The 17,729-nt window shown below is 39.5% G+C and overlaps 1 protein-coding gene across 1 annotated transcript in view; it reads left to right on the forward strand.

Annotated features, from left to right (window-relative positions):
* Positions 1 to 10,288, forward strand: part of abch1 (ATP-binding cassette, sub-family H, member 1) — a 31,361-nt gene extending 21,073 nt beyond the window's left edge. The window contains exons 18-21 of the mRNA XM_051076648.1: positions 510 to 613; positions 3,079 to 3,238; positions 4,289 to 4,393; positions 5,885 to 10,288. Of these exons, the coding sequence (XP_050932605.1) occupies positions 510 to 613; positions 3,079 to 3,238; positions 4,289 to 4,393; positions 5,885 to 5,991 (476 nt within the window). The 3' untranslated portion in view covers positions 5,992 to 10,288. The remainder of the gene's footprint in view (positions 1 to 509; positions 614 to 3,078; positions 3,239 to 4,288; positions 4,394 to 5,884) is intronic.
* The last annotated feature ends 7,441 nt before the right edge of the window (positions 10,289 to 17,729 follow it).

Below are 17,729 nucleotides of genomic sequence, written 5' to 3' on the forward strand. Positions count from 1 at the left end.
TCTTACTGAATAAATGGCAGGCATCTGCTTAAAGTGGACATTTTATGATACTATTGTTTGTTTAAAAGGTTATTGGGTTTGTTTTTGGAAAAAATGCCTAAGATATCTGTGGATTTGTTCAAATCTTTTGACGTCAGGCAATAGAGAGTGTTGACTTTCATGCAATCAATAATACATTGAATGTAATTTGAGATATCACCAGTAGAGGGAGTAACATGATCACATCAGAATGCGATCCTCTTTACCATAAAGAAAAACATACTGAATTATTATTTTTATAGCTTTAAAATGAACAGTAACTGTATAAGAATCTGTTAATTACATTTTTATAAAGATTAATTAGGATTGATTAATTAGTTACCATTCAGAATTAGGTGAGATTAATTGATGCTGAGTTTGTGATGACCCATTTACTGGTGATAAAAGATAAAAGATTTTGGACAGAGCTCATAACTGAATAACACTTTAATACTTCCGTTTCCTTTTCTGTGTCGGTGTCTCTCTGCCAGGTGTGAGCTCTATGGAGACAATGCTGGCTCATCTCTTCTCTCAGCTGTTTGTCATCAGCGTTCAGATCATCCTGCTGCTGCTCTTCATTTTGCTCGTCTTCAAGGTTCGTCCTCCTGATGCTGGCAACTAAATAGACGAGTGATGAAACTTTATTGATTGGAGAATGGGTCTGTGCAGCAGCAAAAATAAGATCCGCAGGGAAGAAAGGAACAGCAAGAAAATATAGGATAAGTAATAAAACAACCAGTCGATAAAAAAAACATCTAAAGAATAATTTGATTACATGAAAAACCAGACTGTCTCAACATATTTTTAACTATTTATTTTCACTTTAAAGTATCACAGACACACATTCATCTTGCTGTTTTTCCTCTAATAGTTGTGGCTTTGTGTCTGGAAAAACACACCACAGGGTAATGCTGTTTAACCTTTATTGAGACCACAACACTGTCAACTGAGGTTAAAGTGAAGCTGAATTTTAAAGGTAGACACATGATATTTCTTGTACTATTTAGCTACAAAAGTCACTATTTAAGGGAGATTTTTGAGACTCTAATAGGTCACTCCATTTCTAATACAATTTGGTTTGTGGCGAGTTTGACATGAGGGGAGCAGTTCTGACATGTTGGAGGTTAATGATTCACTCATTTGCATTTTTACTACATCATCAAACATCTGCCTTAACTTGCAGTATATCAGAGCCATAATAATTCACTTAAACCATCAAACAGACCTTTAGTTTCCAAGATTATGATATATAGTTCTTTTTTTTCTCTGTAAAATGTACACGTGACAGCATACTGGAGAGGAAACATGGTGTAAATCCTCTCATGTGTGTCCAGACTCTGAAGGTCAGCAGGGTCATTGATTCCAATAGATGTGTGTGGAATCGATACAGAGAGAGAGCACTGAGACAAAGCCAGGATAGGTATCGTTTGTGTGCGTGTTTACATATCTGCGTCCATGTAGGCACATGCTTTTATGGGTGTGTGTAGTCATTCGTGTCTGAAAATGTGTGTGCGCGCATGTGTGTGCGCGCGCATGTGTGTGAGAGCGTATCCATGTGTGTGTTAATTAAGGTGCTGAAGTCCAAGGAGACCACCGGTCCATAAATCACTTCCTGCATTGGCCGTATCCAGGGATCACTGTGGGATCACCACGACAACAACCCTTGATTGCTGTGGCAACCGAGTGGTCATGTGGCCTCTCGGTGCAGGTCTATTTTTGCACGTTGTCAGGGGAGACAGATAGTGTCTTAACACACTGAGGACAAGTGTGCGCACACACACGCGCACACACACACACACACACACACACACACAAATGCCTGCAGATTCTCGTCAGGTTCAGAGAGTTATCACCTTGCATCTGCTGAGCTGAAACTTGCAGACTTTTCTCTCTGTTTTTATTTGATTTTGAATAGTTTCACGGCTCTTCGTTATTTACACTCCTCTCTGTCAGTGTGATTTACAACTAAACTTAATCAGCAGTAATATTTTGTATCTCGTCTTGTAGTATTTTTGGCTGAACATCAGTGAGCATTTCTGTCTCTGTGGATCTCTCCCTCTTTCCCTCTTTATCTCTCTCGTATTTCATCTTGGCTCACAATGGACAGTTATTTAAAAAAGGATCAAAATCGATGCAGCAGAATCAGAATTGTCCTCTTTATTATTTCACCCATTCCTCATCACCGTCAAAACCTGACACCTACATTACCCACAATGCAACTCAATCGCTGATACATCAGTGAGTGTGCAATTCTGATGTAAAATTGATGAAGTTCATCTTAAGGAGTCACATGTGAGCGTCTTGCTTTCTGCATTCATTTTTAACATTTGGTGCTTTCCCACACAGGAATCTTTGGAGGAACTCGGTTCCCCTACATGTGTTTCTCAATCAAGCTCTGGGGAGATAGTTTTAATTCCCCCTTCTGTGGGGGTAGTACTTTCTGAAGGTTCAGGAACTTTAGGGCAGCTTGTAGCACTGAACATCACTGTACGGTCTAGTAAGCAATTGTTCTCTGTAGCAGTGTTACACACCTGGCATTTTCGACAACCTGCAACTGCAGACACACTGTTTTTATTGTTGTGGCTGACAGTAATCAGAAGGGAGCAGCCTGATAGACTAACAAAGACATCCAGACTTTTTTTTGTCTATTTTTGCAGATGACCTCATTGCATGTGTGGACTATTTTGGTTAAACTTAACACGCATGTTGGCCTTGCTGTGTAGAAGCACAAATCACAATGTACTGGAGGAACTCTTACCCTGGGACTTCTACTCATGGGACTACACTTTTAACTGAGAAAGTTCCTGAATATTAGCTGTTGGGGATTTAAAGTTCCCCCTAATTTTGGTGGAAAAGCACCATTTGAGATCGCACACAGTGAGGTGCAGACCAGTGTGAGCTTCAATACAAAATGAAAACACGCTGACTGTATGTGAAAATGGCATGGCCCTTTTTTTTAACCATTTTATTCCACTGCAGCTTTGTGCGTGAAAATACCCCCGACTTTTACAGCCTGTTATCTTTTCTCACCCTTCTTCCCCTGTCTTTCTCTCTCTGCAGATGCCTAACGAAGGCTCCTTGGTGCTGGTCATAATTCTGATCGTGCTGCAGGGAGTCACTGGCATCTCGTTTGGCCTCGTCATCTCCGCCGCAATCGATGATGAGCAGAGCGCCAACCAGGCCGCCCTGGGCATATTCTACCCCAACCTCATCATCAGTGGTAGGCTTCTATGTGTGTGTGTGTGTGTGTGTATAGTGGTAGAGTTTGAAGCAGTCTGCATGAATCTAAGTCCTGTAGGTGTCTGTTTATTGGACCGTTCTTCAACCAGAAAAAGCTGATTATAAACTCTTTGAAGCTGGAAACAGGGTGTAAGCCTGTGTGGAGGTAGTGTGGATGAATATTTGTTTGGATTGGTTCAGAACACCAAACTTTAAAGGCTTTAGGAGGACACGTGGGCCTAATCTTCCTCTAACACTTCAGCTAAATTAAGAAAGTAAAGAGACTTGCAGTAGTTGGTCTTGGCATCTGTTAACCTCCAGTAATGCAGAGTAAATACAGAGATTATGGTTAAAAAGAATCAGAACATTGAAATGTTATCTGTTCAAGTAGCAGTGGCTCCGTCAAGTACTCCCATCACTTCCACTGCTTCTTCCAACAATCCCTCTACAAGCTCCATTAAGTAGCTGCTCTGGAGCTGTCGATCATATCAAATGATTTTCATTGATTTTCCAGTTGTCATGGAATCATATTTCCACTTTATTGAGCACTTTAATGTCCATTTTGAATTAAAAGCTAAGCAGCAGTCATGAAATTCTCACCACAGGGTCCATGCAGTAGCTGATCTGGAGCTTTGAATCAACAATCTTTGAACCTCATGTTTTGAGGCAACATAGATGAAAAGTCCTTGCGCAGAAAAAAAAATTAAATTTCATGGTAACCAGGGAAACTCTATCTGCTGTTGAAGATCATGTGATATGATTAAATTCTCCAGAACAGCTGCTAAATGGACCGTGTGGTGAGATTGTTTTCCCAAGTGCTGTTTCCAGGCAGTTGTTTTCAAGCTTCAAGACTGAACTATAAAAATCTGACATCATGCTATTTTTTATCAGCACTTCCTGGCCTGCTTTGGATGGTCCAAATAAAATTAAAGTGCCCATCACAGCAGGGTAAAAACAAGAGAAACCAGAGCTTGGAGTTCATTACAAGCTGTATTTTAACAGCAGGTGTAAATGACATCTTACGCAGTATCCTCTCTGTCCCGCACTGTAGGTATCATCTGGCCTGTGGAGTGTATCCCGTATCCTCTCCGCTACCTCAGCCTGGCTCTGCCTCAGACCTACGCCTCTGAAGCCCTTCGCTGTATCATGTACAGAGGTAATGCACACACGTGTTACACAACACAAACCATTATCATAATGTAATAAGCTGCTGTAGCTCATCTGGCGTGTAGTTAGCGTGTGTTACGGGCAGACTGTCACGTAATACACAACATAGCCGGTGTGTCGGCCAGTCGTCTAAATCATTAATCACCCAGGATTCTGTGTAACTCAACTTCCTGGAGCGTAAGGTATAGTAGTTTCGCTCTATCGCCCCAATCTTGTCTCCTTCTCGGGATCTGATCGTCTCTGAACAATAAGACCTGACGACAGCCTGAGCTCCCTCCATGTTACATGATACACGCCAAGCACAGGAAGTCAAAGACGCCGTTTCCTGTTTGAAAATCTTATGGTAGAGGTTCAGTGGAAGATGAGACGCAGCCAGAAGTCAACAGTGTCAGCATTCAATTTGGGCAATGAACTGAAACCTTCATTCACTGATTGGATTCACTTGCACTTCAGTGTCCCTAAACACATGTGACGTCCATGTTTTGCTACATGCAAACATGCACTGTAACTGCTCAGTACACTTGTAGCTAGATGATTATAAACCTGGACTTCCTGTGCTTGCGCTGAGCTCAGCTTACTGAGAAATGGTTGGTTTTTGCTCATATGATTCCTTCTAATATACAGAAGACGATGCCCATATACAGTACATGTATATGATTTAGGAATACAGTCTCACCACAAGGTCCATTTATTGGCTGTTCTGGAGCTTTCGATCATATATATTGACCTTCATCAGCAAATGATTCTTTTATTATGCAATTATAGATGTTGATGACTTTTTGCTCTTATTGGCTAAAAAGCTGAGGTTCAAAATTCATTCTTGACCTTGAAAACAGTAGATTAGAAAACAATCTCACCACAAAGTCCAGTTTTTACATTTATGTATGTCTAATGCCTTAGTTTGTATTGTGAAGCACTTTGTGATCCACTCACAGGGTGGTGAGATTGTTCTCTCAACTGTTGCTTCCAAGGTCAAGAATGAACTTAAAAACTTTGTGTATGAACAGTTATTATGTAATACTTTACATTTTTCTAATAAAATATCAAGATGTCAAAACAGGACTGCTCTAACCCTATTTAAGAGCATGTTTAGTTTCATGCACACATATATAGTGTTGTGTCTTTATCACCCTTATAATACAGAGCAGTGCAGTATCTTTTACTGTCATATTTATGATGCTTGTTTTTAAGACTAGATTAACTAGAAATAAAAACACTGACGGCATTGTTTTTGCTTATCTGGAAAATATGCAAAGGATGTGAAAAAACTTTTTGCAGCACTGAGCACTGTCTGTAGTCTTCCTCTCACGCTGCATACAGCCTCAACAACCTCCATAAAGATAGTAAGATAGAAAGTTGTATGTTGCCTGAGAGTTAAAATCCAGGACAAAGAAGTGTGCCTGTCACTCACTGCTTCCATTGCATCACTTTTGACCTTTTATATCTTAATTGTTAATGTAAACGTGTGACTTCCCGACAGGTTGGGGTCTGTCTCGGATGATGGTGTGGCGAGGCTTTGCGGTCACCCTGGGCTGGAATACTTTCTTCCTCATCCTGGCCACAGTCATCTTGAAGCTGAGGACGTGACAGCTTTGTACTACAGATCATCCTTCGGTGTGGGGACAGAGTTATCGGAGTAAAGTCCAGGATACAAAGACTCACCTGGGCCTCCTCTATTTGTGAGCACAGAGGCAGCAGAGAGCAAAATGGGGAGGAGGGGAGGAGGTGTTAATGGACTAATTGGTTGATGCGTCAGTCTCCCTCCTCCAAATTACACACACACACACACACAAACACAAATATGCTCATGCGGTCCTCAGCCAGCTGCCTGATCCTGCAACAGTTGCTTTGGCCTGTTCAAGAGTGTGTGAAATTTCAAAATGCTGCACATAGAAGTACACAAAAAATGCACAATATGACAAAATGTGTTAAATTGCGAACGTTAAATAAGGATGGTGTGTAGTCTTATAGTTTGTTTCACTTCTATTTGCAGCTTGTTAAAACTTTTCACCCCCAGAATGGGCCAGGTGCCAACTCAGGGTCACTTTTTTGTTTCTGTTTGCCCTCGGTCTTAAAGCTAATAGAGAGATTCTGCTATGATACACTTCATTTTGAAATAGGTAAGGCCTAAGCAGTCCGTTTTGGGGGGAAAAAAAGGAAAAAATTGTGGTGAATATGCCCTAGGACATTTGTTTTTGTCTTCTCCTTCCTTACATTTACATTATAGAGAAAATGTCAACTTGACAGAAAATTAGTCTTGTTATGAGAATGTAAAAACTGTTTTTTTTCTTTACATGCAGAGAAAGTGAGAAGAGGTTTGCTGTTGCAATATGTCGTGGGAACCCAGAAAAGTGCTGATCTCTTCATATTTGTCCAGGAAATTCTCACCCATTCAGGCTTCCCACAGCTCTAGTGTCTTCTTTTGTTGTTTGTTTGTTGTATCTGCGTTCAGTTTTACATCCTGTCTCGCGTGTGACAGGAAGCAGTAACCGCGTCTCATCTCGGTGCGTTACCAGGTGCTCAAGCGCAAACTGTCGCGTACAGACGGGGCAGTCGTAGTTGCCATTCTTAGTTCAAGTAGACGGTGTTTTCCATAACTGTTTTGTGCCTGCATCTCCTGTGGGAGAAATAATAGTGGGGTTTGATGTTGGTGGAGGGAAAATATTGTTACTGTCACAGTTTTTGATTATTCTCCACTTTGCTGGACAGAGTGGAGGAAGTCGGATAGATTTTTCTCACAGGTCAGGTGTGCCATGCTCTTCAAGCTGTATGCAGCATCTGAGCAAAATATGCTTTATTTTTTATGCAGAAGTTTCAAACTGCTCATACTTTATGTTTTGTGTTTGTATCTTCCACCAACAGTAACTAAAGCACACTGTTTTGGATTCAACATGTCATGGAGATGTGCCTTTGGGTTGTTGTGTTGTCTGCACTGTGGGGAAAGGGAAGAAAAATCCAAGCAAAATCCAGAAATGGGGAATATCTATAAAATCCGACCACCGTGTCGTTGGATTGTTGGTTTAGAGCTGGTGGGAAGCAAAAATAACTGAGCTTGGTTTCCTTTCCTTTTGTGTACAAGTAATCGGTAATGAAGGAGGCTACATTTGAAGCTAACTCTTTAGGATTCTTTGACTTTTTATTAATGGATTTTTTTTTAAATACAACACAAGAACCTTCTTTTTTAAAACAGTAGTTTGGAATTGTGGGGTATTTTTCCTGTTAGAATTGAGATTTTTAATGTTTCTTTTTTCATTTTGTATAAACAAACATGAAACAACATGTTAAAATAATGATTATAACTGGAAATGATAAGAAGAAGAAAAACCTAATTACAAAAAAAAAGTAACTGTTTCCTGTTAAATAAAAAAAATTCTCTGTAACATCAACAAATTTTAATTCCTAAGCCAGTGATTTGTCTGACTACATACATGCTGCATTTAAAGGAATTGTTCCACATTTTAGACAAGACCCTTATTTGCTGTCTTTCCAAGAGTTAGATGAAAAGATGGGTATTACTGTCGTGTCTGTACGCTAAAAATGGAGCTTAGTACAATGACTGGAAACATGGGGAAACGGCTATTTTCATTCTGCCAAAAAGTAACCTAGCACCTCTTAAACAAAATAATAAATACAAGAACTGGGCTGATGCAGAACGCCCTGTAAAACCATGTTTTTACATTTTGTTTTCCGCACTGATAACGTGAATTGCAGGCTGTAGTTTGTAGCTTTATCACGCAAACTTGAGAGTGGCATCAATCTTCTCATCTAACTCTCTCCTAAGGAAGCACATAAGCGAAATGTTAAAACTATCTGTCTGAAACCTTTGACAGACACTCAGAGCTGAAAAGGCAGCAGTCTACAGCCTCAGTCCAGCATCACATGTTGTGCCAAACTATCAAAGATTTCTACATGTTTACATTCATTTAGATGCATGCTTGATAACTCAGAATATATTTTCATTGGCAGATGTTTGACCTAGTTCAGCTGTAGACCTAAATACATATATACCAGCATGTGTTGTGTTTAGATATGTTGTGAATGCTCCTGCTCTCTTGTAGCCATGATGCTGCATGATGCAGTGCTGCTAATGGATAATTTATGTGTCCATTAACTGGAAAAATAATGAATCTAAATGACTGCAAATCCCTCTGATTGGTTTGTGTCATGGTCTAATGGTACAGATGTGTGTATAGTATGCTGTGTGTAATGTTAGATGTTGAATCTCTAGGAGAGCGTTTCCTGCAATGTAAATCTGCTGTTGTTGCTCTGCTGTACATTCATCAGTGTTCCTATCGCACATTTTAAGGGACATTGTGTTCTTGTTTGGTAGAAATAGGGGAGTGGTAGCCTCTTGCTCTTACAGACACAGCTTTCTATTATGTCCAGATGATACACACGCCCCTAAATGGACTCAGCTGTATTTTTGCCAAACTGTGAGGATATTTCTGTAGCTCTGCTCATATTCTTATCTTGACAGAAAGTTGAAGATGAATCTCGCATCATGACGGGATTAACCTCTGTGCCTCACTTGACTCCCATACCACAATAATGTACCTTTGGAAAGTTTAAAAAAGTGGACAATCACTGGTAAAATTTGTACAACTTATGTCAAAGTGTGAACACTATTTGATAACATTGTGAGTGTGCTTTTTTTCCTTGACAATTTCTGGACAATTTAAATATTATTGCCAACACTTTGTGTTAAATCTGTGTAAGATTGTCATATGTTTATTTTTGTTCTAAAATACTATCCACTATGGAGGAATAACCTTATGTTCACACTGAAATATCCATGCTCCTGTCTGTTAATCTACCTGCAAAACCAACCAGCTATTATGTATAACATTTAAGATTTACATGAACTGCAACCATCCTGCTGGAAACAATTTTAAATCAGCTGATTAAATGGCTTCTCAGTAAAGTATTCTACTCCTATAATACTAGATATTGTCTTAGATTTTTTTCGCCATGCTAGCTGCATTCTTTCATAATAGTGATGTGGCTCTGGGGATCACTGTGTTGGTTGAACAGTCCGTCTGAAATAACGTGGTCCCCAGATGATGAATCCCAAATTGTTGTGAAATTTGGTACGTTCACTCCCCAGAGGATGATTTATTATAACTTTGATCTCCTGACCTTTCATTTAGCACCACCATCAGGTCTGCGATGTAAATTGTCTAAACAAAGAGCGTTAAGTTAACACTAATGCCCTGCAAACCAACTTTCTCAATTAGTTTCTTATTCCTAACAATTGGTCCTAAATAAACATGATTTATTTGAAGCATTTAGTATACATTTTGAGTATTATTCAGTTAGAAAAAGGTGATGACATATATTTCTGTGCACTAGGCATGGCATCAGACTTTTAGCAATATGTGAATAGCAATCTGATACCAGCTGTGGGTTGTTTGCTCATATCACCAGGGCAGTGTCAGTCAAATTATAGTCAAGATGAAGCAGATTAGCTGCCTGTTAAGCCTTTAGTAAATAACACCCACGCATGCTTATTTAGTAACAAATATTTAACCCTATCAAGCAATACTTTCAAACCAGGCTAAAACTGAAACATTTAATTTGGCCTTTATTAATATTTTCAACTATCTCCTCACTTAGGTTAATGTCACTAGAAAATGCCGTAACTTACTATAATAGCAGTTATAGTAATTGCAGTTCATGTAAACATATACAACGCTATGAAAGTTTATGTTGCCAGGATGTACCATGTCTACTCTGCTCCAAACGCCACTCAACTACCTCCGCTGCCTCTCCCCAAAGGGCATGTAAAGCATTTCCACCCCTGTGTTGTGACACGTATGCACTGTGATGGCAGACATGCTTCGATGAAGTTCTGTTCATGTATTTTCAAACAATAAACCTTGTGGAGAAATCCTCCCTTTGTCTCCTTCTTCTGCCTTTTAGAGCGGTGCCAGATTTCAAGTCCTGTGGTTACAAAAACACCCAGAGGCCATGGATGACAGATTTATTCAGTGACATCATGCCTACTCGCATCACTGTGTTGCTTGTTACCACGGTGATGATGATGACCCTCTGCCTTTTCTAGATGCTCACCTGACTGGCTGACTGTTTGAACTTTGTGTGTGTGTGTGTGTGTGTGTGTGTGTGTGTGTGTGTGTGTGAGCACATAATGTATTAGTGAAATTTAAACAGATGTGTGTGTGTGCTATCAGTTTGCATGTATGTGTTTGTGTCTGTGCTTGGGTGTGTCTACAGTAAAGTATGCATTTGCATGGGGGTAACCTTTGACACTGCAATCAAACCGCCACACCACAGTTTACTTTTATAAAGTATAAAAGTTACTTACTTTATAAAGTAAACTGTGCCAAACATCTTGAGGTGAAATATGAATATACTGAATTAAATCTTTTTGGTGCAAACAAAAACATTCATGAAACAATTTTAGGCCAATTAAAGCCATTAATACAAGCAAACATGGACAACGTTGAACCTTGATTTAACCCTAACCAAGTGGTTTTTGTACATAGACCAAACCAGACAACCCACACAGTCATATTGCCTGGAGGACTTGTTTTCATTTTCTTATGTCTTCCCCATATTTGGTTGCCATAATATTTCATATTTGCCATTGAATGAGGAAGAAGAAACACCCGCACGCTATCACTTGCTCAATACAGACGTGTTATTGAGCAACTTTTATTTTTGATGACCCATGACATTTGCCTTTGAAAACATCTTTTACACTGCACCAACAACATGTTAGTTGGGATGTCAATACTCTCTGACTTCCCAACATGGTTCCTGGAAATTCACCTACCCACCAACCAACCGGCTGTGGTCATATGGGTCATATCGTCAGTGATGCTGTGTGACTCACTGACATGTCAATGGTCTTTGGATAACGGTGGAGATTCATGGAAAAGATGAATAAACCATATTAGACTTAGGATACAAAAGCAATTCTTGTAAACAGAATCTATTCATTCTTGATTTCTACACAATATTACCCCATTACTTGCAAGTGAATTCTTGAACACCTATGCAGTGTTGCGGTGCGTGCACAGTGGTCTATGCATGAAAGTGGATACTGTCCGTATATTTCTTTGTGTCTTTGTGAATTCATACATTAAGTGTCTCAGATGATTTTCCCTTCAGACGGCAAAGCTTGAGCAGGTCGCACATGGCTGCCAGCGGGCTTCCAACAGGTATCGAAACTCCCTCCAGATTTGTTCTCCATGTGTGCTCCCGCCTTTTCATCTCCCCTATTATTAGTATTTCAAACAGGACAAGAGATAGAGCGTGGTGATGTTTCCTGAAATCCCTGACTCTAAACATGTGCAAGGGAAACTCCCAGGTTCATGCGAATGCTGTTACGTTTGTGAAAGTCCCCAAGCAATCATCTTTTGTGTGAGCTTTTGTGTGAGCAACCGCTGATCATCTCCTGTACACTGTCATGCTGCTCAGAGTCTAACGTTTCATAGTACACCTTGTAACGCAACCACTGGAAAATAGATAACGGCCTCACTGACAGGCTGCTATTAAAATGCTCCTTTAGTTCAGTGTGAAATGAGAGTCTGGTTGTCTATCCACAGCCAATTACAGTGGTTGGTGAGCTTAGTGATGACACCACACCTAATTACAGTCAAATGACCCTGTAATTACATGCAATGACACCCAAAGTCTCGTAAGACTATAGCCCACTGTACGTTCCTGCTACATATATACAGTAAGTCACTTGATACAGAGAAAATGCAGCAGAAAAAGCTTAATTTAATTGCAACAGTGACGGTCGAACATGGTTGAAGAACACTGCAGGTAACTGATGAAACTGATCCTGATGCTGCAAAGTTTCTCAAACTTTAATTAAAAGAGAATTCTTGTAACATTTAGAGTTAAACCAAATTTACTGCTGCTGCTACATCTGGTTCACATTACCCCTAATCATTTTGCAACACGTCATGCAATTACATTCACCAAATTTCCAGTTCTTCATTCTTCTTGAAAACATTATGCAGCAGTTTACCATAGCTTGAAATTAAACGTGGCTCCAAATAACTGTTTTTCCCAGCTAACAAAGGGTCACAGAGCAAGAAGCGTAGTATTTACATCAGTATATATGGCTTTAAAGCCTGTGATGTACAGTGTTCTCAACTGGGACATGATCAACAAAGCCTGAGCAAAAGAATAAAACAAGTCCTTCACATTTCTTGTGATGGATTAAATCAAATTTTATGAGTAGTTTTGTACATTGAACAGATATTTGAGGCAGCAAATGACTTCTGCTTAGGGAGGAAATGTCTATGTGCAGATACCACCGCTACGAATGAGGAGAAGAAGAGCGACATAGAAATAAGATAAGATGAATGATCTCATGCGTTGCACCAGAAAAAATACAAGAACAGATGTGTAGCATAGATGAGTAACTTCACAACTGTTATCATTTCAGGTTCTGTATGGCATTTAAATATTTAGGTTTGCAGTAGCTTTGTTATTAATGAAAAGCATTATCTGGGGATCGACACTTCTCCGTCCTCTGTGTGATGAGTGTTCTGTGATCCGTGGGTGACCAGCAGGTTGTCAGATCTTAAATGTCACTGTGCTGTGAAGGAGGCTGAACTGCTGAAGGTGATTATTGGTTTGCATGTTTCCATTAGTTGGAATTACTGAGGATCATATTGAGAAAACAGAGTAATTCAGTGTAAAATGCAATGCAGAGTTTGCAAGTGACAAAGTGAAGTTGTGTCATCAGCTCACAGGGAAATGTGACATTATGGTTGTACAGCACATGGGCAACATTGCATCATACTGTGGGATCCAGTACAAAAATGGTAAACGGCAAAACTGCAGTGGAGGCTTCAGGGTAGAGACAAGTTACTCTGGTCCAAAACCCTGCCAGTACCACAAGATTTGCTAACATTTGACATGGCTAATTGTAGTGTGGCTACATAGATTTTTTTTCCAAGTATTATATTTATCACATATATCTTATAAATATAGAAAACGTACAACAAGGAGAGTATACAGCCATGCTAGTGGCACTGTGAGGCTTTACTTAGGCATGACAGTGCTCTAAGCTAAACGCTAACATCAGCTTGCTGACATACTCACAGTAGGGGGGTGTTCCGTTCACCTGTTTTTAAACACATTTACAACACATAGATAAAATCCCCATGTGGAAACACTGGAAATTCAAAAAATGAGAAAGCATCAGATCTGGGTGGAGGGATGAGGAAACTGTAACCTTCCTCAAATCAGAGAAATAAGCAATCAGAGATAAAATATTTCCATCATGGTTTTTGTATCTGTTTTCACCATTTGAGGTTTGACTGGTTACTTCTGCAGTAGTTTAATGGCACTCAGCTGGGGAATCAGTGCCACAAACTGAATCTCTAATATTTGTATGATGGTAGAGGAGATAGAGGAGATAGGATAGAGGAAAATCAAAACAAGAGAAATGAACCTCATGGTGGCTTGAGGGTAAAAGTCATTAGGGTACATCATCTGGGGACTATAAATGTCCACAGAGTGTGATTCTAGTCTATCAAGAGGATGCTAAAAATTTTACTGGTGTTGCTCAAGTCAAGACAAGTCAGAAGAATTCATCCTTTGGGGACCATGAATTTAAGTGCATGTATGTCAATCTATCCAATAGTTGCTGAGATACTTCAGTCTGGACCAAGGTGGTGAACAGACCAACCAACCAGCCAACAAATAGTGTTTGTTTTTGCAAAAAATAGCAAGATTTTTGCCTAAATTATTGATTAATAACTGCAGTGATGGAATAAACATGCCTTATTTTGATAAAGAATAAATAAAGCATTGAGTTTTGTATATGCTGTAGAATTTGCTACTGTCTAAATTTGCAAAAGCACAGTTTAGCTGACTTTAATCTACAGTTTTGGGGCAATTTTGGGTGCATACAGACTCATCTCAATTACACAGCAAGCCAGTGCATCAACAGCTGAGATGGAAAAAACATCTTGCCAGTTGAAGTGACTGGTTTATCTTCTCAAACTCATAACCCATCTACAACCTAGATGCATTCAGGATTGCCAAATATCAGTTGCAGTCTGTATTTGCATGTGCTGTGATGAATGCAGACAGGTGCTGGTATTTTGAAATATCAGGAAAGAGGTCAACCCCTCTCAACCGCTCTCATTGTGATTAAGCAACGCTGTTGCCAAGTGAGGAGTTGCCTTGTGTTTGGTTTATACAAAACAACATCTGGAGCGCATTACAGCACATACTGCAGCATACAGTATGTACAGATCACGTAATATAGAACATTAAACTACCTCACTCACTCACAGAAATGTTACTGTAATGTTATATAGTTAAAACACTTTGTACTTGAGTAGTAAAACGCAGCATTGTTCAGGTGGTGCCAATGCCACACCACGTCCATTCACAATATGAACAACTAGCAACAAAACAATACCAAAATCTGTAGTTAAAAATGTATTCAGTCATGCAATGCCAACACACACACACACACACACACACACACACACACACACACACACACACACACACATTTGCTTCATCTGGTCCAGTCACCCTATGTGCCTGCTTTGTGATATGCTAAACATTCTGTAAACATTATCCAGCGCATGGTTACTGTCACCATGGCAGCACGACAACAGTGCTCAGCTCGGCCCCTCAAACACGGGACAGTAGTGTTATTTAATATTTGGCTACGCATGAGCACAGCATGTTTCTATCACATAATCCTGTCACACCAGTGAAGACTTCTCCGCGCAGCCCTCCTGACTCCCTTGTGTGGCTGAACGCAGCCCAGCTGTTGCTATGTTTTGGTCTTATCGCACAACAACAACAAAGAATAAAATGCTTGCTGAGAACAGTCTGCCCTCAGCGCAATCCCACACACTTTGTCCACTGTGAGCATCACATGGGGCACGAGCAGATGCTTTTGCTGAGATTTAGGGCACTTACATCATATTAAGGAAGTGTATGGCATTGAGTAAATCAGGGCAAAAACAGATTTGTTTATGTGGCTGCTGTAACTGAGGAGTTTGATGTCAAAAGAACTTCAACTGGTGAAATAATGAGGGTATAAGCTATTTTTGATCCATTTCAAATAGCATTTTAGAGCTTGAAACTCTTTAATCTGTTGGTGTTGGAGTTGTTAAACAGAACATAAACTCAGGTCAGAGTTCAATCCTGTCAAACATTCAGTAAGACTGCGTCTTGTCAAATGTTATTTACACTGAGCCATGAAAATCTATGATTCTATGGTGTTTTAGTGATGAAACTCTGCTGCAGCTAAAACACTTTTTTCAGTCTTTTTTTTCATCCTCTGTAGACAGAAGCAACTTTTCATCTCCATTTCAGTCAGAATGCAGAGAGACCAACAGACTATGTTTCTGCAAGTCTGGTTGCAACATAAACTTAGACCTAATTTAAATGTTTTAATTATTATATTTGGCTTCATTGCAGGTTTCCTCACCTAGCTGTACTGCAGCCTAAAATCCCCCTCAGGCTTTTTAGATTGTCTTGCCGTCTTGCTTCAGGAATAAAAAATTATGACACAAGGTCCCATTGGTTTGCAGTTTTTAAAACTTGGCTAAAAAAAAAAAGACATAGCAAAAAATGTCCTTACTTATATAATTGCGTTAACATCTATTATTCACTTTTCACATGCTGTGATGTATCTTTGTATGTGATGTTTTACTCACTATGTACCTTTTTTTTTTTAACCGTTTTCTATCAAACACTTAAAAAACATTTTATATTCATTAAAACAAAACAGTCACAAAATTGTTTTTAATTTTGTTATTTTGTTACATTCATGACCAGCAGTTTCTTGCAGGCAAATTTAATTTCAAGTTCACGTTACTTTTGCGGTAAAGCAGCAGAGTGGGAATTATCTGATGCACATGAACAAAACAAAACAAGAACACACACATAAAAAGTGTGAATCTTATTCCTCAAAATGGATATTGCATTGCTTCTTTGATTTATTTATTTTTTTTACATTCCTCATTTGTAATCGTGTTTTGTGTGTTTTGTGTTTTGCATACATTTCTAATTCATTTTAAATAATGTAGGCCTGTTTGTTATCTCCAACTGTACTAATTATGTATTTTGCTATTTTCTGTGTCTGTCTTTATGCACTTTACACAAGAAGTGTGGTGATTGTGGGAATATTTTAATTGCAAGTTTAACAATTCACCTGCCACAGATAATGCGTGCTAAACTTTATAGTCTAAAATTGGGTTTGAACTCAAGCAAAATGTGAAAACACAAGTACAGGCGTATCCCATTGTGTACATGAGGGTTGTAATCAGACCACACACACCATGCACCATTTTTCATAATTTCCTGATGCTTCACACAGACGTGCAGCCCACCGGCTCTTGGAAAGAGAAGCAGTTGTCAAAACATCCATCAGGAGTGAAGTGAACTGGCTGCAGAGCCTTCACCCGTGGAATCAAAGGAAGGTGTGTCTGCTGCTTCCAACCCTGGAAGGTGTTGGTGTTGTAACCATGGCAACGTAAACAGGAGGGTTCAAACACAGATTAAAGTGTGTGCAAAGATTATGTAAGGTGTGTGTGTGTGTGTGTGTGTGTGTGTGCATATGTACAGGCACACATGGTTTCTCAAGTTTCTTAAGGCAAAGTCTTAAAGGCAGATTCTTCTCTCAGACCCTGCAGCTCGTTGAAAAACACCTCAACGTGTGACGCCCACTACTCACTTCTGGCACTCAGCATGGCAGCAGGCGTGTATTTTATTAGCACACGTAAGTGTGTGTTTTACAGCGTCTCAGCAGTATAAAAATAAGTCTGTCTCTATGTGCATGTGTGTGTGTATGTGTGTGTGATTACCATGAGGGAAGCTAAATTCTATTTAATCTCTTCCTGGCTTCACCTGCTTTTTCCACCCATTCTCACACTGAAGGAGTTGTCTCCCACTCACACCAAATATACTGTATATAAATACATACACAGAGTCAACCACATGCACACAATTCCAAAAAGTGGATGAATCATATACACACAGCTGGAGCAGCATTGCAGTGATGATGTTTACTCCACATCTGGGACAGCTCAAATCTTTGAAAGAGAAAGGTCATTTTATATGAATGGCATCTGGCATTTCTTTTTTTTTTTACGTTATTTTTTTCATTTATTTAGTGTCTACCAGGGCTCCTGAGCCACTCTAATATCATCTTGGAGTATGTGTTAATACTGTGGTCATGGAGTATGCCTTTAATACATAATCCAGAGAGCAATCAAGTTTGTCATCACAGTGTAAATGGGAAAACAATTTTCTAACATATTAACATAATTTCTAGTGTCAGTGTGCAAGGTTCATCAGACTTGTACAAC

Source organism: Lates calcarifer, linkage group LG16_LG22 (assembly GCF_001640805.2).
Source record: "Lates calcarifer isolate ASB-BC8 linkage group LG16_LG22, TLL_Latcal_v3, whole genome shotgun sequence".
Classification (NCBI taxonomy): Eukaryota; Metazoa; Chordata; class Actinopteri; family Centropomidae; genus Lates; species Lates calcarifer.